At 45.8% G+C, this 21,799-nt stretch overlaps 1 protein-coding gene across 12 annotated transcripts in view; it reads right to left on the bottom strand.

The window, feature by feature from the left end:
• LOC135223840 (dedicator of cytokinesis protein 1-like) overlaps nucleotides 1-21,799 on the bottom strand; it is a 340,518-nt gene that overhangs the window by 303,227 nt on the left and 15,492 nt on the right. For all 12 annotated transcript variants that reach the window (XM_064262720.1, XM_064262721.1, XM_064262712.1 and 9 more), the window contains exons 6-9: nucleotides 19,437-19,540; nucleotides 5,058-5,192; nucleotides 4,385-4,561; nucleotides 3,283-3,457 (exon numbers count right to left, since the gene is read on the bottom strand). In XM_064262720.1, the coding sequence (XP_064118790.1) occupies nucleotides 3,283-3,457; nucleotides 4,385-4,561; nucleotides 5,058-5,192; nucleotides 19,437-19,540 (591 nt within the window). The remainder of the gene's footprint in view (nucleotides 1-3,282; nucleotides 3,458-4,384; nucleotides 4,562-5,057; nucleotides 5,193-19,436; nucleotides 19,541-21,799) is intronic.

Raw genomic sequence — 21,799 nt, forward strand, 5'->3', positions numbered from 1 at the left:
TGATAGAAGCGTCGAGTTGATGCAGAAGTCCGTTGAACGTCGACACGAGGCTTCTCTTGCTCGTTCTCAACCTCCTGACAAAAGCGAGGGCCGCCTGTGCGACTCTAACGCTTCTGTCCACATCGCCACTTCTGGACACTCTCTCTCCGGAAACACTTGCGTGTTCTCGGTTGAGTCTGAAGGATCCAGAAGAAGACGACGCAGGAGAGGCTAAAGAACGAGGCGAAGCCGACAAAGGTTGTTTCGATCTTTTAACAGGAAGCCAAAGATCCTTTCTACGCCGATGAGGCCTCCTCTTCTCCCCTTGCGAAGAAAGCCGACAATCGTTGACGCAATTGCCTACAAGTTTCATTAGACGGTGAGTTCCACGCTCAGGAGAAGGACTCATTATATGCGAAGAAGGGCAAATTGGAGCCCTCTTCTTCCTTTGAACTCTAAGACGCTGATAGTTCTCAAAAGCGTCCTCATCAGAAGACGTCCTGCCTCTCTTCTTCTTAGGCGTCAATTCTTCGAAGTGTTCGGGTGATTGATGAAAGAACAGGACGAGAAGTAGGACGTGAAGCGTCCACTTCCTTAAAACCTCTCCTAAGAGGACGAGAAAGACGCTGGCCGCCTGTGCGACACCTAGTGTCAAACTCGTACTCCTCATGAGAGGGCCCTCTGAGAGCTCCATCCCCGGTCAGGAGAGGACGCCTCAGAGGACGAAAAGCACTCTTCAATATCCGTGCTCGATCACACGCTTCGGCAGCCTGGGAAGCGTCCACAGGATCTGCTGAAGGGGACGCCAGACCGGTGTGGGAATTTCCCGTAGCCCTCCTTTGGTTTTCGACATGTCCATTCCCTGAGTCCTGGGAGTCCGACAGAGGTCTATTCCTAGAGGCACTATGGGACCGATCTGACGCCCCCTCCACTACACTAGGGGCACTAATGTTTCCACTACACTTCACTGTGGTCTTCAATGCACTCACTTTCGATTCTAGTGCACGAATCGACTCCATGATGGAAGAAAGGGCAATACCTTCCGAAGCAATACTTCATTTTGCCCGAAGGCAAATACACTGGGTTAGATGTAACAACCTCTACAGGAAGGTTAGAATGCGAATTACTACCCTTACTCTTCACAGAAGCACTTCTGGAGGAAGATCTTCTGATTCTATCCCTTTCAAGCTTACGAACAAAACGAATCATAAGTCTTCCATTCATTTTCGGTCAACCTTTCACACTCTTTACACCTATCATTCATCAAACAAATATGATCTCTACATTTCGTGCATACTGTATGAGGATCCACTCAAGCTTTCGGTAGCCTCACCTTACACTCTAGCACAGTACACACTCTAAAACTAGTGCAGAAGATCCAGACATATTAGAGAAACCACAATCGCGTATGCCAATCCACCAAGCAAGTTTCAAAAAACCAAAAAACAAGAGACAATCAAATACTCAAGTGAACAAAGAGTTTTGTCCAAAATCCTAGGCGGAGGTCTGTAAACAGTTGTTTACCGACCGGCGACAGAGAAAAATCTGAATAGAAAATGGGAATGGTTCCTGACACCCGCCTCCCAGCGGCGGGAATGGGTACTAACCACCTGGCCGACCACTGCGTTTGCCGGGAGTTTTGAAATTCTGTCGGACTTCGGAGAATACAGCTATATATATATCTGACAGGTAAGTGTCATGAACAAATTATAGGTTATGGGACGCCAAGAGCATTCTGGGAACTACAATACCCCATGACCTGGTACAGATGCTAATAGTCCCTGGATCTCACAAGTTTATTTATTAATTATACCGGTTTTCAGCTTGGAGCAAGTATTATCCTAATATTAAGACCAAAGGTTTGTTTTGTATATGAACAACAATGGTTTATGACTGCTCGCAGTACACGCACAACCATCTACAGTGTCCTTTGAACACATTATCATGTCCAACACACAAGAAGTCAATCCTTCTTTTTAAAAATTCCTGACCCAATTCGTGACAAGGCAAAGTTATTGGTCTGGAGAATGGAATATATAATTAATGGAGCCAATTTCTCTTTAATGCTGCACGGAGAATTTCTTTGGGGAAAAATATCTTAAAAAGAACATCACCACTTTGATATTTTACTTTGGTGAAATATCAAGTGATGAAATTTTTTCAAGTGAATCCTGCCTTCTGCTCTTCACTCAGTTTGACAAGGGGCTTCATTTTACCTTAAAAGTATCAGAATGTAATGGAATATAATAAGTTTTGTGATTTCCTAATTGGCAAAGAATGAGATTTTTACTTAATAGCAAGGCTGAAAATTCAATCACATGGTCGTATGCACAACCTTACTTCAAACTAAGAAATCCAGCATCTAAACAAACAACCTACCACAGTCCTTACACCTGTATAATATATTTTACTGTGCTATAATACTAAAAAATAACTGAAAGTGAACTTACCTCACCACGTGACACAAGAGAAATTATGTATATATAGCAGCATCCAAGTTTCTGCAACACCTGAAGTGTTGCAAACATTCAAACTTGGCTTAAAACTACTGCAGAAGGGGAAAGTAAACACTTAGGTCAATTCAACTAATAGCACTGCAGCCTTGCCTACACAGAGAAGGAAGATGCTTGACCAAACAGCAGCAACTGATTTTAGTGCATCAGATCCACAAGGTAAAACCAAACCACTGGTTAGTGAGACAACAGTTTTCAAGACCAGCCTAAATTATGAATTAAACAAACACAGCAATTACAAAAAATAAACCTTAAGCCTTGCAAACATAAATGAAAAACACAGGAATAGTTAAAATAGTGCCAAAGCTAAAAGTATAGAACAGCATTATTCAGCCTTCAAAGTATGATCTAAATGGAAAAAATAAGTCAAACCACCACAATAAAGCATGTGCTTGCAGGCAACATGTCATGCATGCTAGCTTTACTAGCAGAAAACTTTAATGATTCTTTCAAGCAACTTAATTAGAAAAGAAGTACAACAAAAAATAAAAACACAGCCTTCTAATTCAATTTAACAGAAAATATCAGAAGAAACAATTCATGCAAGTGGAAACTCTAGAAATGCCGTCACCAAATAAACTAAAATGAAAAAACATAAACTTTGAAACTGCTAATTTGAATTTGTGGACAATTATACTGGCAATATCAATATATATACAATAACCCAATTATACGTCAAATGTTAAATCAGTGTACGACATCTAATTAACAAAACAAAACTCTTCACGAGCAAGATGATGCACTCGGTAAAACAAAATGTTAAGCCCTCTCCACTTTGTGATCATCCTACCTCTTCATTGGCAGCTAATAACCGCTTAATGTGCGTGATGAAGCACGGCAACAACACGGCTCTGCAATCAGGTATCTTGAAGAGTTCACTGTGAATGATGTCATTCATAGTCATAAGCTTCTGCTTGGGAATACGCTTGTGGTCCAAGTTGTCAATCATCTTCACAAGAATTGCACTGAAAGTAGGCAACAAGACTATTATTATTATTATCATCATCATTCAGAGGATGAACCCTATTCACATGGAACACGGCCACAGGGGCCATCGACTCGAAATTCAAGCTTCCAAAGAATATGGTGTTCATTAGGAAGAAGTAAGAGGTGGAAAAGGGAAATACAGAAAGAAGAGATCTCACTTATCAAAAAAGAAAAAATTAATCTTTTAATAAATAGATAAAAATGCATACCAAAATACATGGATAATGGTATGTGGGTTGTAATGCATTGCGTATTCACTTAGCTTTTGAAGTTCCAATTGCACGACATCCTCAGAGAGACTGTTCTACAGTCCAACAATGTGAGGAATCAAGGGCCTCTGTAGTACTCAAGATTAATCAAGAGGGAGAAACTTACACAAAGAAAGTGACTGGTAAGATCATTAAATTACACAAAAGAAAAGCGCTAACTGACCAACAACAAATACCACAACTGCAGACAATAAAACTATCTTATTTTGAGCACTCCATAAGAAAGAAAGCTTTTAAAGACTGGAAGGATACTTTTAGTATCTGAATCAGTATTAAACAAGAATCTAAAATTGTTGAGATTTGTGACAACCTCACCACGACCCAGAAAAAATGTCAGCCTTTCTTGAGTTATTTAATACATATGTTGAGTAGTTCAAGCACCAGAAAGGATGAAATTTCAGGGTAGCATAATTGACTTACCATTCCAGCCTAACTACTTCAATTTTGATAGTACCATTCCAGCCTAACTACTTCAATTTTGATAGTACAACAAAAAAAGCAGCAAAAATGTTGGCATAAAAATAATGTAAATAAATGATGACAATGTCAAACATTTCCCAAAAATTAAACACAAACATCACACATGGGATACAGTGATCTGCAGACAATTGCCTAACTGCTCTGCAATGTCCTCACCTCATAGTTACAGGGTCAAAATTTGACATGATATCAGGTATTGTGGTTGTTATGTACTTCAGGCAGTGAGCTTGAACTGTGAGGGTGGAGTCATTGGTATGCACCATCATGTGAGCCATGGCCTCTAATAGCTGCTGTAGACTTTTCTCAAATTCCTCTTGACCACGGCCGTACAGCCTGAAAGGGGGAGAGATAAATATGAATCATTCATGACCTCTCCAAACAAATATTTTTGAGCCAACAAAATATTTGTGATGCTAAAAAAAATTAAGTGATTTAAAAATTACTCATAGTAGTATGAGTCTTGAAATGGAGAAACAAATCCAGTTATGTATGGGTACATATATTCAAAAATACATCACTACAGAGAGAGCTTTTGGGATTCTGTTCCATTCCCCTTTTCAATCTGATTGACAAAAGGAATCAAATAGGTTCCCGAAAGATCTCTGTAGAGACTTATTTTCAAATGTACGTACCTATACATAACTGTGGATCACACTACATGAACATTACAGAAAGTAAATGCAAACTGTTTTCCCATTTTAGTAATGTGATATGAACTATTATTATTTATCATTATCATAAAGGTAACCAATAAGACAAATAACTGTATTAACGGTATTAGTAAGATCAAAGAAACTTCATAAAAAAATAAGTAAGACTAAATACTCACTCCACAAAGAGCTGTCTTGAGCGAATGATGAACTTGAAAATATACTGTAGACACTTCATGGACTTCTTCAAGGTCTCCTGTCGATCCATATCCATACCTTGTTCCACATAGAATTTCAAAACGTGAATGAGCTTACTGCAAAACAAAAAACCACAGGCTCACTTAGACTATTACCCAGTAAAAATGACAAATTTGTAACTAATTTGTATTTTTCATAACTTACAAACCTGAGGTCTTAACATTAGGATAAATACTCAGCGCCAGCTGGAACCCGGTAAAGTTTAAAATAATTGTGTACGCAAGGGACTATTGGCATCTGCGCTTGGTCACAAGACATGTGGGGCCACCCACATACCCCTCATTAACTAGTGACCCCTTTAGTTATTCTTCTAACCCAGGGGGTGGTTAGAGGTGGGCCCTTGTATGTTAAGACCTCAGGTTTGTAAGTTATGAAAAATACAAATCAAATTAGTTACAAATTTGTCATTTGTTCATATACGACACAAACCTTCGGTCTTAACATTAGGATAGACTTACTCTTGGTGGGAGGTAAGTACTATTAACCAACTGGGAGTTTGCCACCTTTGATCAGTTTTCTGAATACCAGAATTCTACAAAACAACTGACCAGTATTTCCGAATCTAAGATATATATGAATATCATAGAGTCAGACTTCTGGGTTTTTACACAATGTCATAGTTCATTGCGTCCGAGGAAGATAAGAAGATCTGTTCCCCTAACAAACCAATTCATCCACTCATGTAGGTTTGTTATCATTCCTCTCCCCCTTGCTAAAGAGAGGAATGTCCTGCTACTGATAGGTATCTTACTGATACTAACCCTAACAGTATGGCCACTTCACTCACCTGTACCTTGTCCGTTCCAGCTTATAATGGTACTCTCTTCTTACTGCCTAAGTAAAGAAGGAGACAGAAATTTGAAAAGGAAAGAGGCCAGTTAACTCCTCCATTTCACATTCATACCATCATCTTAGACAAGATACCAACTGACCCGCCAGGGGTACTGGATGAGTTACACCTTTTGTTGAGCAGCCACCAAAGGACCCAACCCAAGGAAATTGGTGTCTAAGGACCTCTGGGCAACCTTATATACAGGAAATTGAAGGTGGTTTTCATAACAAAGAACCCACTCTCAAATTTCAATGAACAGACAGACACCTCCTTAAAATTGCTCAATTTTGAGCTTCGATACAGTCACAGACCAACCGTCTTGATCATTTTAACAGATATGTTCTTAAATGCCAGGAGGCCCATTTTCCTCTGATGACCTTCTCTTCTGTATAACCTCATTGGTACAACTTGACAAACAAGGAGTAGGCTTGACTGATCGCCTCTGTTTGGCCTGTTCCTTTACGTCTACCACCTTCATGTTCTAGGTGACGTAGATCTTTCTATAACGACAGAGTAATTTGACAAGTCAAAGCCGGCTCTGCTGAAGGTCCCTCACACATACTCACACACCGTACTGAGCATGACTAAGAAATGTATCTGTCACCATGACCTGTGCTGCTGCATTGACTCATTATCCCGGATTCCGGGGCCAATTGGAACTGATGTTCCAGACTACTTTTGAGTCTACGTCAAAACCCTGGTTATTGAGTACTCCCACTCTACCAAGGTCAGAGGAAGAACCCCCATCCACAGTTAGTATCCTGTAACGTGACTGATGTATGTGCCTGGTGGTTGTCCGTCAAGGCTACTCTGATACAGAGTATGTTTTCACTTATCAGATCAGTTCTTATGTGCCCCATCCTGTTCACTGCTCCTGATTCATCTGAAGATTAGTCAGTGTGAAGCGATATTCACATGCCTAATCACCAGTCCAATGTATATCACCATGCATGTGAACATGTAATTACAGAGATTCTTCCCCCCTCTGTTCTGACCACCTCTCCACCAGATCCATTGTCTACTGACCGAATGCCTTTAATGGACAGAAACGTCCACTATACAGGCAGTCACGGCCAAAGAGTCATTCTGTATATGTTAGCTAAAGACCTTTGGAGTCGTGTTATGTCCGAGGTGACACTCTACACCCAAAAACTGAGAACTATTAGTTCGAAAGGGGATACTGGTCAACCTCCAGACCTTGAGATATTAATTCTACCTATCGGTGGTGCCTCTTCCCCACACGAACCTGGTAGCGATGATTGTGATACGACAAACTTTATCAATCACCCATCCTGGGTCCTCCTTAATTACTGGAACCCATCCTTCCGTCCGGGACATGGCGGAACAGGTAGAACCTAGAGTTTGCATAGCCTCCAGGTTGTTCCCAGTATCGCAAATGGAATCCTCAGGCTCCTCGAAGGGTGAAACCCCTGAGACAGCTATTACATGGTTTTTCCATTTTACGAGTTCCTCTCTGGACGAGTGGTTTGTGCACTCATTTGCCAAACTGATGGTCCGAGGTCCTACTCCCATCTCGGCCAACGCGGAATCAGAGACCTTATTTCTGGTGATAGAAAATAATTTATCGATATAGTGGCGGTTTTGGATCCCACAATAAGCTGCAGGTCCCCATTTGCTAGGTGACCAATCGGTTCCTAGCCACATAAAAATTATTATCCAATCCTTCAGGCCAGCCCTCAGCCCTAGGAGAGCTATTAAACAGCTCAGTGTTTTTGTAAAAACTAAGATCCCAACCACGAAACACCTTATGCGGTGACCTGTTACAATATACGGGCACATGTTCAATATGCTACCCTCCAAAGGGAAATCGTATATTGTCAGAAACCATCGTGGTGCTATTCTCGAGTAACCTAGCCCAGAATTGTACCCAACGTCACTTCACCCTACCTCACTCTTGAAGAATGGGAAACTTCCCCCTTTCCCCCTCCAGATATGATGAGGTACTAATGCCTTGCTCAAGCCAACTGAAGCTCAAACCTCTATGTTAGGTTCATGACTTCAATATAGAAACTAGACCAGTATGGAAGAGACCCATTTGCAGATTCCAGGTTAACCTAGCCAACAACCACTTGGACTAGTCTAAGTAGGTATAGTCAATTAAGAACTGACTGACTTATTTTAAGTTGGCAAGACCAGGTTGACCCTGGCTTGGTTAGGTTAGGCTATGTTAACCCTTCAAATTAGGCTAGGACCCTGGTTTGGTTAGGTTAGGCTATGTTAACTCTTCTGATTAGGCTAGGACCCTGGTTTGGTTAGGTTAGGCTATGTTAACACTTCCAATTAGGCTAGGCTAACTCCTCCATCACTTAGGGTAGGTTAAGTCCATCCGAGATGTACACTTAACTAGGGTAGGCCAGTTTAGACTAGCTTAATCTAGAAACTAAATGACTTAGGTTAGGGTAAAGCCGTTCAAGAAAGTTTGGGCTATCCATGCTAGGCTACAACCACAACCTTCTAGGCTGAGGTGGTAAGTGTTTCGAATGGGTAGCATAGGCACTAGTCTATGCTTGGCTATACTTATAACCTTACTAATTTGCCCAACCTAAGATAGTACGGGCATGTTCAAGCAACCAGATCATGTTAAGTCATCAACCCACTGTTAAGCTAAGTTGACATGTATGTCGGAACCACCTAACCTGTGAGTTAGGCTAAGCGGACCTGGCTAAGCTAAGAATTGTACCACTCAGACTAATCTAAGACAGTAGTAAATGCAGGTCGAAAGCCAAACCGCAACCATTAGTTGGTCCAAGCCAGCTCATGCATACCCAAACCAGTTAGTTCGGACAGTCTAAGCTAAGAACTACTACTCAGATTAACTAAGATAGTAGCAGTAGACTCGAACTGGCTGGAATAGGCTACGAATAAAACCTTGTTAGGCTAAAAGGTATAACCCAATTATCCTGGCTATAGCGTCTTAGGTTACAAGTGCCCTACTTAGGCTTGGCTACCTTATGTGACGAAAGGATGACATTCACCTCTTTCTTTCGACTTAAGTTCCCATTTGATTTCATTAAGAAGAATGGTTCTACAGTACTTTCAAGAAACCAAGCTTTCGATTAACTTTAACTACTTGTGTAAGAGTCGAAGCGTTTGGTCAATATTCTTATAGGAAGAAACCAGCTTATACCAACAAGTATATAAAACATGGGAATTCTCCTTACCTGTAAAGGTTTGAAGTTTTCTAGAGTCAACCCAAAGTATGCTACTTCCCACCATTCAGGCTGGTATTGATTACTAAGAGGTATCCATATCCTTCCATCAATCCGTGGCATTTTACGTTGTTGTAAAATGGACTCCACATGACTAGAACAAGGTAATTCATACACTTTCGTATCCTTTTTCAAAACCAAAACACCATTGTCAATCGCCGGGGGAAGCATGCTGGCAGGAGTCTCCGTTGCTCCGAAAGGTTATTGAATCAAAATCAATCACCTCTTCATAAGAAGACCAGAAACTCTTGGTTTTCTCTTCCCTCCGGTTCTAACGCACTGTGTTAACTCACTGTGACCCTCTGACAAACGTCCAGGTGCGTCATGGCCATCCGACCATACGGCCGCAGCATTTTTGATCTTTTTAATGGCCACTGATGGCTTGATCTCGAATAGTCAGTAGGATCTGAGAAGGTATCTATTTGCATACGTCATGGCCTTCCGACCATACGGCCACGGCACCTTCGATCTTTAATGACCACTGATGGCTCAATCCCGAATAGTCAGTAGGATTTGAGAAGGTATCTATTTGCTTGCGTCATGGTCGTCCAACCATATGGCCTCAGCACCTTTGATTTTTAATGGCCGTTGATGGCTCGATCTTGAAAATATTATAGTCAGTACGATTTGAGAAGGTATCTGTTTGCAATCCTATATAAAAATATGAAGAGCAATTTTTATCATATTTTATTACTCGACATCTAGAGTCCATGAAAACGTTTGTAAAAGCATCGGCATATGTATCAAGTTAAGCCACGGCATTGTAGTCTCTTAGACTCTTTGTAGTCACCACTGGCAACTCCACGTCGGCCGCTAGCCCAGCGACAGTCGACGCGTTCGCTCGTTCGGACTCTTGTAAACGGCTTCGTCCGATTGCTCTGAGCTTACCAGCCACTGACTTCTTGATTTTCTTGCTGATTGGGCTGTGACAGTCCTGGTTCAAAGATAAAGAAGAATTTACTCTTCTCCTTTTGTCCTGAGGATCAGTCACGAAATCCTGTATCCTCCAGGTCTTGACTGGTACACTCAGTGATGCCATCGAACTTAGCTATGATACCATCTAGATAAGAAGACGAAGAAGACGAATCACGCCTTTTCTTTTTGTCTTACTTAGCCATTTTCACCTCTAGATCCTGTTTATTCTTCATTACTGTGTGTACCAATGAGTCAAAAAGCATATTAGGTTCCGGAGGCAGCGAAGTAAATCGAGAATCAGTAGGCTGTGACGTCATGACTACCGCCATTACAAGCGGTCTTGGCTATGACGTCAACACACTTGTTGGAAGCGTGAGGCTGTTTATGGTGCTCTTGCAGCCAAGATCAAGAGACCCAACCTTCTGTGGCATTTCTACTTTACAAGGATGTGACAGTCCTGGCTCAAAGATGAAATAGAAAATTATTCTTCTCCTCTTGGCACGAGGATCATCACGAAGTCCCCCTGATTCTAGGCCTTTTTCCAACTCTTCACAGCACGCCACACTAGACTAACTTTTCCATCATTCACTTGTTCAACAATTACAACTACTACTTGTGCTTTCATATAATAGGGAATGTAACAATCCTGGCTCGAAGATGGAGAAGAAACTTCTCCTCTTGGCTCTAGGATCAGCTACGAAGTCCCTATTTTTCCAGGATTGGCAGGAGAACGCACTGCCATCAAAGCCAGTCACCTAAGCTCGACACTTAAGCGGAAGGATACAGAGGAAAGACTTGTATCTTTTCCATTATGTGACTTATATCTCCTAACGCTTGTCATTTTCTCTCAAAAACAATGTGCATTAAAAACCTCCAATCCGAAAGCATAGTTGTAAAGTACTCTTTGTACATCAAAATGAAAATGGAGCATGTTTATGACGTCATGGCGGTGCGGACCCATGTTTATGACGTCACTGAGCAACTCAATGCGAAGCCCACACCTACCAGAAGTGCAAGGCTGCTGATGTTATTCTCGTAGTCACAGCAACCTGACATTAAAGGCTGCCTGTTGCCCTATCTGCTCCCTTTACAGATGGCGACGCATCCGACCGCCATTCAGTGCATGTCAGGATAAAAGGGACATCCATCACGTGGGATCCTGGATGGCAACACGATGTTATACATCAAACCAACTGTCCTTCTTGGTTGGTTCTCCTGATAGCCTAACGCCGACCGCACACACCTGCATCCTCTCTACCCACATATCTAGAACGAAAACAAGATGGCGATGCACGCCTCTCCCCGCAGGGAAAGGAGCACAATTAGTCATAATTACTTCCCAAAGCACACTAGATACATCAAAGCTTTGGATAACAGGCAATCCATATGAATATGACAATTTGTCGAAAATTGCATTTTTCCTAACTATACAAACCTGAGGTCCTTTAACAATAGGAAGTAGCTAGCGGCAGCTGGAACGGTCCCCCGTAAGCTTCGAACAGGGGGAGAACGGTAGTTAACTGCTGTCCCGATCGTCGCGCGCCGCGCGACTGGGAGGTAAACAAATCACTTTTGCTTTTGGCCCATGCAAAATACGCAGAGTGAGGGGTGGCATGAGGAGGGACTTAATGTTAAAGGACCTCAGGTTTGTATAGTTAGGAAAAATGCAATTTCGACAAATTGTCATTTGTTCCGATACGTAATACAAACCCTCGGTCCTTTAACAATAGGAAGACTCACTTCTTGGTGGGAGGAATCTGAGTCTTTTTGATGAACAGACTGGTGTTCGTCCTCCCCTGGGATCCCTGGAATGCCTCCCTGGTCGTAAGAGCGAGGGAGGGGATCCAAGCCTCTGTGTCCGATTGATCGGGGTGTGCACCGCAGGATCAATGGTCAGACCTCTGGGCCGAGTACTAAGAGAGAGGCAAGCGTATCTCTCTTCGTACCAGCAATCAAGAACTTGTTCCTGTTTGCAAGAGGCAACATAAAGTATGGGTTTGTCTCAAGCTGGCATCCACTTCCTCCCCCTTGTTGGAGGAAGTGGTGGATATACGCTCCTATCCCTAGTGAAAGGGATAGGATGGGGCTCTGTTGAGTAGCTCACCTGCATCTTGTCCTTATCCAGCAGGGTGACGACCGTGTCCCTCTAAACCACAGGTAGGGGGAAGAAAAAGATGGGAAGAGGAGCCAGTCCACACTCTCATTCACCATCCATTCTTACGGTCACACCAGGACTCGATGCTGTTCAGCCTGCGAGGGTCTGGGTTCGCTACACAACGTGTTGAGCAGCCACCACGGGTCCCAAGGAAAAAGATCCAAGGACCTGTGGGCAATATCCCGAAGGTAGAAGGAAGGGCATGTGGTCTGGTTGGACCAGGGACCCCTGCCTCAGTACCTGCGCCAAGGAGAAGTTCTTGTGGACAAGGCAGCATCTCCTTCGCATCGAAGGCGGTGAAGTCCATTAGGGAGGGATTGTGAACGACTCGAACCAATCGTCAGGGACCGAAGGGTTTGAGTCTTCGCTACGAAATTCGGTACGAATCGAGCGTCACGATCCCCATCCCCTGGGTGCCTGACTTCGCAGGAGAATCATGCAGTTCCTCAGAGGAAAAGAAGGAAATAGTCGCATGACCTATCCCTCTTCTCTACTTCGGTGATGTCCAGTACCCATATGGTCTGTCCGTTAGCAACGAAGTCTCTCGCATCCTCCTATCCCCATGCAGCGAAGTTCTCGGTAGTGGATAGGACACCGACACTCCATGGTGGGTGTCAATGGTATGGGTACTGTGACAAGCTATTAAAACGAAGTAATGGTTGCTGTGTAAACAACCGAACTAAGTCAACAGCGTAATTCGTAACTGACTCGGGCGCTCTGACAGCTGCCGACTGACTGCGTTCGGTAGGAGGCAAGTTGTCAAAGCATCCGAGTAAGTCACGTGACCTTCGCCTTTAAAGGGTTATGCCGAGAGACAAACAAACAAATGATGTATTTGTTTGTCAACCAATGCCGGACAGCGAGGTGATGATTCTCTTAAGGCATGTACCCAACAGGCGAAAGTCAATTACCTTCTAGAGACCGAGGTCCCTGAAGGTAAAACATCTCATGTTTGTTTGAATCTCAGCTAAGGAGAACAACACTATGTATCATTGAAGACGAAGGTAGATATTGAATGCAACCTACGTCTTCACATATGAATCGAGAGAAGGATCTCAAGATTCATAACCTGTGCTTACAAATGACTGAAAACGCTAACCGCTATTTCATTGCTGTCCGGTGAGAAGTCGTAGTTGCAATGAAGAAAGCGGGGCGTTCTTCGGTAATGAAAACACAGGTGAAAGCCGCCTGAAGAAACTGCTTTCTCATGGGCTGAACATTTGGAGGTAGAGCTGTCAGGTCGGAGAGTAGGCGATGTCTTCTGACACATCTTGTAATTCGGGTTGAACAATGAACAATTGTACACCTACGATACGAGATATTTTGAAGACAAACTCAGATGTCTGCAAAATCATTCGCATTATCGCAGTGCGATGCAGCGGGAGACTTGTACAGACTTCTGTTACCGTGCGGTAAACAGAAAGATGAAAAGAGTCCAAGAGATATCTCTGTTGAAAATTCTCGCAATGTCGAAGGCGATGGAATCTAGCGTCACCGCAGTAGATGGTCCTTCATTATTGCGAGAATCCCCGTTAATCAGAGAACCTAAGTCCATGATTGTTAGGCAGAGATACGGTTCGGTAGTCAATCAAGCAGGGAGAGAGAGACATACATGACCGTGAATCTCGGAGGCCCAGCTGATACTGAGCTGCTATGAGGCAGTTCAATACGCAGTGGCTTGAGCCTGCTGACTCGTCATCCTGAGTTGCCAGGTAATCCCCTTATTAATTCACGAAGGAATGCGTTCGGCTAGAACTACCGAGCATAAAAGATATGCTCGGGCAATTATATTTAGGCGAAACGAATTTCGGTAAATATAAAAGTTGAAATGGTGTTGTCGTTGACAAAACCATAAGTATATAAAATTGAAACTGAAAACTCCTGGGAGGTTGCAGGCAACCCCGAGTTGCAGTTCATTAGAATACTTCTCGTCTAAGTCGCATTCGTAGAATAACTAGGATATGCGCCTACCCCTCGGACAATTCAACTGCTTAGCAGAATCATGTCGCGAGGTTAATATACGTAGTATATTTGTAGGATTCTGAACAACGATCTCCATCCTAAATTCTTTCCTTCAAGAAAACAAAATAAGGGATTGGGAGATCGACCACCTTCGTTCTCTATTAAAGAGAGTGAAGGAGAAGTCTTCCTCGAAGGAAAGCTTCAATGGTGAACAGAATACTAAGACGATAGTTCAAGCCAAACTGGATATTCCCGTCCGATCTCCTCTATTCCAGGTTGGTCGCCTACTGTGAGATGGTTTGTTTCAGCAGCGTCTTCTTCACAATGCTAGAATTCCAGGAATTCGAGCATAGGCGAGGTTTCCCGATTATCGTGTAACATATCGGGGATGGGCTCGTCTCGCTGACTTTGGACCGTGGTCTCCGTGTAAGTGTTTGAAGATCGTTTAAAAAACCTCGAACACGTCTGAATGCGCTAGAAATTCCGTAGAATTCTAAGCAGTCTGCGAAACCCCCACCGAATTCGTCAAACGATATCGGCTGGTGGTCCTCTCGATTCCCGTAGAAATCGAGAATGGAGCAGGATTCCTCCTCAACGACCGGGGCTTACGTCAGGTAGGACCCGAAGGTCCCCCCGGTAGCGCAGTCCCGAACGTGGGATCCTACAAAGAAATCTCTGTAGGATCCTTCCCCTTTCCCTCGTAGCCGTAAGGAGAGAGGGAAATGGGGAAGGAATTGGATACTCGCTCGCCTTCCCAGTGGAACTAGCAGTTGGAGAAGAGTAGGAGCAGCCATCGCCTTGCGGCGATGGCCTCTCAGAGTCTGGGAAAACGTATCGTTAGGAGAAAACGTTTTCCCGCGGAGGGTTACGAACTCTCACTGTAGGTAAGGGTCTGCCGCCACTGTGAACGTCGTCTGGGTGGGGCTGATCGACACCTGACAGGAGAGAGCCGAACCGTCCTCCGACTCATTCCAGTCCTCGTCGAGGTCGAAACCTCTCAGAGGACCGAAGGAGTATTTAAAATACGGTGTCCGAAGACACGTAGAAAACGCCGCTGTCGCCAGTAGAGGAGGTGGAAGTAGCTTGATCGACCTGGCCAGCCAAACTGAGAGAGCCTTCTTGTCCGGAGACGAGAGACACTGGGTTCGAGACAGAATCGGCAAGCTCCGATCGCGGCAGACCCACCGTCGGTTTGGGTTCCCTCTCGGGCCCCAAAACGACTCGAGCAGAGACGTGGCTCTGCTGGTGGGAGCGGCAATCCTTCCGCAGGGTCATTATGCTGACGAATCAGCTTAATGACTTCTGCAAATTCCTCTGTATCTCGGGAGTAACCGCGTCTTGCGGAGTAGGACCGTCCAGTCCCTCCAACAAGAATAGATCCCTAGATACTCCTCCTTCAGAAGGAGGAAGAGCGGCAGACCCCTGACGGTCGCCTCCAGCTAATTGCGCGTATGTCCTGGTCGGTCCTAGAACCGTGCCTGGTCCATACGGCGTCATAGCGGGGTCCGCGAGCGGCGCACCTCTCGCGATCACTCATAGGGTACCAATCGCTCCTCCCGGCGTAGCCCGAGGAGGTTGAAGGTACAGGAGAGGCAGACCTGACGCTCCCCCTAGCTCGCTGGCAGGACCAGCGTGCTTGGAGGGCTGCTGCTGATCGTCAACCACCGCGTCGGTGGCGATCGAGCAGCATGCCTAGCCTTGCCGCTCGCCTGAGGCGAGAGGCTTGGCTGAGAACGTCGACGCTGATCTCTAGCGTCAGGCGAGCTGTTGCTGGTTACCGTCTCCGCCCGGTCCCGATGGGAGCGGCGTCAGGTGACCTGCTAGGCTCGCTGTCACGGTGAGACCGGCGAGCGTCCTCTCGGCGCGTCGAGCCGCTGGTACCAGCCGTGGCTGGTACCGACGGCCGCGGGGACCCCTTCCTCGCCTCAACCCGTTATGGGAGAGGCAGACCTGACGCTCCCCTCTCGCTCGCTGGCAGGACCAGCGTGCGTGGAGGGCTGCTGCTGATCGTCAACCCGCGGTGACGGTCGAGCAGCAGGCCTAGCCTTACGCTCGCCTGGGGCGATTGGCTCGGCTGAGAACGTCGAGACCGATCTCTAGCGTCAGGCGAGCTACCGCTGGTCACCGTCTCCGCCCGGTCCCATCGGGAGCGGCGGACGGGTGACCTGCTAGGCTCTGTATCGCGTCGAGACCGGCCAGCGTCCTCTCGGCGTCACGTTAGCCCGAGCAGCCAGTTGATCGCTGCGAGAGCCGTCCACTGGCCTGGCGAGAGTTGTGTGCACGCTCTCGCCAGTCTTCTGCTCCGCGCCGCTGTCTTGACGGCGAGCGAGCTCGGGCGTCAAAACTTTGGCTGGACGGTCTTCTTGGAAGAGCGTCCACTCGTGCTTCTCGCGAACGAGAAGCGCCGAGACTGGAACCTGGTTTAGCGGCAGACCCGCTAGCACCAGGTGAGGACGCACCAGCCCGCTGGTGCCTTCTGGTCCCCGTCGACTTCTTCTTTGCAGAAGAAGCGACGGGCCCCGTTCCCGAAGGAACAGGAGGACCAGCAGAAGAGCTCCCCAGCTCGCCTGAGCGAGCCGGGCCCTTAGAAGATCCCGAAGGAGTCTTCTTAGGGGGGAAGGAGGCAACCTTCTTCTTCTTCGGCTGTTTGGCCTTAGAAGTCGAAGGGGAAGGAGAGGCAGCGGACGACGAAGACGACGACGAAGACGACGACGCACCTTCCTTCCTTCTCTTCTTCTTCTTCTTCGCCAGGCTCCGCAGGACAGGCGTCAGGTCTTCCATCCAGGGGAGCCGGGGCAGTTGCCGAAGCAACAGGGCCCGACTGCACCTGTCCGGAAAGACCTGAGACTGTGACAGCATCACCAACAGCAGGAACAACAGGAACAGGTCCAGGAACAGCAGGAACATCTGAAAGTGAATGAGCAGCAGGCACCTGATCTGAAAGGGAATGAGCGGCTGGGACAGCAACAGGTACGGCAGGCACGGCAGGTACCACAGGAGAGACAGGCATCCTGTCGGCCGCTACCGTCATCCTCGGCACTGGCGGCAGGTCCAGGGGGGTACTCTTGGGCAGCGGCAGTCCGGGGTCGGCAATACAAAGAACCCAGGTGGCGGTGGCACCGTCCTGATTGGCACGGCAGGAATTGGTTCTGGATTGCAGCCGTGGTTGTTTACCGACATGACATGTGGTGTGTACACCAGGTGCGGTGACATCTCATATGCTGGTGTCGAGATTGTGGTTGTAGTGGTTACCGTATCATGAGTGACCACTGCCGACCCCGCCAACCGCTGAATCAACCCCTGCAGTCCCCCAGCGACTCCCACACCTGTTCCCAGGTCGTCCTCGCTGATGGCAACCTGCGGAAGCAACAGTCGGGTTAGTTAGTTAGAGGGGCTTCCTCGCGCCTGGGGGGAGAGAACCCCACCCAGAGCGGACGGAAGACCCCGAGTACAACTGGACGTCCGTTACCAAAGGAGTCACTGGACTTAACGATGACTTCTTGTGTCCTCGTACAGCACCCACTGCGCCTCTGACGAATGCATACACGTTACACAGGGCTCGTTGCGGGAGCACTCTCGCCCCCGACAACGAGTACAACCTCGTGAGGATCTACATCTACATCCAAGGTCGTCTCCCACGGATGTAGCACCTGCGGTAACATAGATAGATTAGTAAGAGGGGTTCCCTCACGCACGGGGGGAAGACATGCCCCACCCCGAACGCAAGGAAGACCCCAAATACAAAATACAATGAAGAAGCTGAGCGGGGGGCAGGAAGGAAGACGAAGAATCGGCTACCAAGGGAGTCGCGGGAGCTTTCCGACGACTTCCTGGCAGACCTTCGCTTCCCCCACCCCCGCACAGCAGTGCAAAGTAATATGAAAATGAAACAGAATACTGCCCTTGCGATTCACTTCATAGAACTTAAAGGAGAAAAGATCAATTCCCGGGTAAGAACGGAAACTTGATCCAATAATATGATGCTATCATAAATATATATGAAAATGAAACAATACTGCACTTGCGATTTCATTTCACATAAAAATCGTAAGGATCAATTCCCGGGTAAGAACGAAAATTGATCCAGATTAAATTCATGCAATCAATAAATGAAAATGAAAAGAATATTGCAATTGCGAATCCACTTTCATTGCATTCTATTATACAAACTTAAAAGTTCGTGCCGAGCGCAATCACACTCTCGGTAACGAACGCACAGGGCAAAATATAATGAAAAAAGTACTTACATTTTTCAATTACACCCTTCGCCCAAATACATGACTCGGCGCGAGCGTGCCCGTCCTCGGCACCGAGACATAATTCAAGGGTTCATAATTAAGTAATGAAAATGAAAACAGTGTACTTACAGTTTCATTTTCAAGTCCAAACAAACCATTAGTAGAAAACACAATATAAACAAAGCATACGACGATGAAGCGGGCAGAGAGCGATGACGAACACGTCCTTCACACGCGCGGCCGAAAGCAAAAGTGATTTGTTTACCTCCCAGTCGCGCGGCGCGCGACGATCGGACAAGCAGTTAACTACCGTTCTCCCTTGTTCGAAGCTTACGACCGTCGTCCAGCTGCCGCTAGCTACTTCCTATTGTTAAAGGACCGAGGGTTTGTATTACGTATGCGGAACAAAGTGCATATTCCCAAGCACAGGTAACAAATTAAACGTACCTTAAGAGTTTCTTCACCTACGACTTACTACATGATGAGTACTTCGATGTTGAAACTGTCAAAGAAAATAACAGGGCGTTTATCTGCTTCTTGTGCTATCCAGGAAGTCTCGCAGCATGAGAAAGGTTCATGTCTACATACCCGGGAATTTTCCAAACAACAAATTGAAAACAACAGGGGGCAAACTAAACCGCTTTAACGGACAGAGCAAAGCACGACCTCACTTAAAGGCGGTAAGAAAATAACTAACGGGGTCACGAGTTAATGAGGGGTATGTGGGTGGCCCCACATGTCTCGTGACCAAGCACAGATGCTAATAGTCCCTTGCGTACACAATTATTTTAAACTTTACCGGTTTCCAGCTGGCGCTGGGTATTTATCCTAATGTTAAGACCGAAGGTTTGTTTCGTATATGAACAAATTAAATCTACAGCTTTTTTCCTATTTTCATATGAAATTTCAGCATCACATTGATTAGATAATGAACTAGAAAGGCACTTCAAAATCAATTTATTCCGTACTTGTACGCTAGAGTGGCATGGAAATTCTGCTGGATGTAGGAGTCTAGTACTGGCTGGAAGGCTTCGTGTTTATTTTTATCAGTGGCAATGGTGATCACATAAACCTGAAATGTAATAGAAATATTTTCAGCCATCTGATGAAACAGTGGCAAGTCACCAATATTTCAGATCAATGCTTTTCATGAATTCCATAAATGGTATTTTCTTTTTAAGAACACTGAACAACAGACATAGAACATGAAATGATTTTCATGACAAATCCAGAAAACTATACAACCAGAAACATTTACAAAGAACTACATTATTTAACCTTTTTCACGAACACAGCTCGCTCTTTCCCACAAAAATGAAAATTTGTCGAAAATTGCATTTTTCCTAACTATACAAACCTGAGGTCCTTTAACAATAGGAAGTAGCTAGCGGCAGCTGGAACGGTCGTAAGCTTCGAACAAGGGGAGAACGGTAGTTAACTGCTTGTTTGACAGTCGCGCAGCAGGTAAACAATCACTTTTGCTTTTGGCCCATGCAAAATACGCAGAGAGAGGGTGGCATGAGGAGGGACTATATGTAAAGGACCTCAGGTTTGTATAGTTAGGAAAATGCAATTTTCGACAAATTGTCATTTGTTCCGATACGTAATACAAACCATCGGTCCTTTAACAATAGAAGACTCACTTCTTGGTGGGAGGAATCTGAGTCTTTTGATGAACAGACTGGTGTTCGTCCATCCCTGGAATGCCTCCCTGGTCCGTAAGAGCGAGGGAGGGATCCAAGCCCCTGTCCGATTGATCGGGGTGTGCACCACAGGATCAATGGTCAAGACCTCTGGGCCGAGTCGAGTACTAAGAGAGAGGCAAGCGTATCTCTTCGTACCAGCAAGCAAGAACTTGTTCCTGTTTGCAAGAGGCAAACATAAAGTATGGGTTTGTCTCAAGCTGGCATCCACTTCCTCCCCCTTGTTGGAGGAAGTGGTGGCTATACGCTCCTATCCCTAGTGAAAGGGATAGGATGGGGCTCTGTTGAGTAAGCTCACCTGCATCTCGTCCTTATCCAGCAGGGTGAGAGGGGTGACGACCGTGTCCCTCTACCAGCAGGTAGAGAAAAAAAGAAAAAAATGGGAATTGAAGGAGGGGGCCAGGGTGCACACTCTCATTCACTCATCCATTCTTACGGTCACACCAGGACCTCTATGCTGTTCAGCCTGTGAGGGTCTGGGTTCGCTACACAACGTGTTGCAGCCACCACGGGTCCCAAGAAAAAAGATCCAAGGACCTGTGCAATATCCCGAAGGTAGAAGGAGTGCATGTAGTCTGGTTTGGAACCAGACCCCTGCCTTCAGTACCTGCGCCACCTGGAGAATTCTTGTTCTTGGACAAAGCAGCATCTCCTTCGCATCGAAGGCGGTGAAGTCCATTAGGGAGGGGATTGTGAACGACTCGAACCGATCGTCAGGGACCGAAGGGTTCTGAGTCTTCGCTACGAAGTTCGGTACGAAATCGAGCGTCACGGATCCCCATCCCCTGGATGCTTGACTTCGCAGGAAAAAGTTATGCAGTTTCCTCAGAGGAAAAGAAGGGAATAGTCGCATGACCTATCCCTCTTCTCGACTTCGGTGATGTCCAGTACCCATACTGGTCTGTCCGTTTGCCACGAAGAGTCTCGCATCCTCCTATCCCCATGCAGCGAAGTTCTCGGTAGTGGATAGGACACCGACACTCCATGGTGGGTGTCGATGGTATGGGTACTGTGACAAGCTATTAAGACGAAGTAATGATTGCTCTGTAACAACCGAACTAAGTCCACAGCGTGGTTCGTAACTGACTCTGGCGCTCTGACAGCTGCCGACTGACTGGTTCGGTATCGGAAGTGAGGCAAGTTGTCCAAGCATCCGAGTAAGTCACGTGACCTTCGCCTTTAAATGGGTTATGCCGAGAGACCAAACAAATAATGTATTTGTTTGTCACCAATGCCGGACGGCGAGGTGATGATTCTCTTAAGGCATGTGCCCAACAGGCGAAAGTCAATTGCCTTCTAGAGACCGAGGTCCCTGAAGGCAAAACATTCTCATAGTTGTTGAATCTCAGCTAAGGAGAAACAACACTATGTGCCGTTGAAGACGAAGGTAGATATTGAATGCAACCTACGTCTTCACAGACGAATCGAGAGAAAGATTCTCAAGATTCAGAACCTGTGCTTACAAATGACTGAAAACGCTAACCGCTATTTCATTGCTGTCCGGTGAGAAGTCGTAGTTGCAATGAAAGCGGGCGTTCTTCAGTAATGAAAGCACTGCCTGAAGAACTGCTTCTCTATCGGCTGAACGTTTGGAAGTAGAGCTGGCAGGTCTGGGAGTAGGCGATGTC

This window comes from Macrobrachium nipponense, chromosome 10, assembly GCF_015104395.2.
Source record: "Macrobrachium nipponense isolate FS-2020 chromosome 10, ASM1510439v2, whole genome shotgun sequence".
In the NCBI taxonomy this organism is placed as follows: Eukaryota; Metazoa; Arthropoda; class Malacostraca; order Decapoda; family Palaemonidae; genus Macrobrachium; species Macrobrachium nipponense.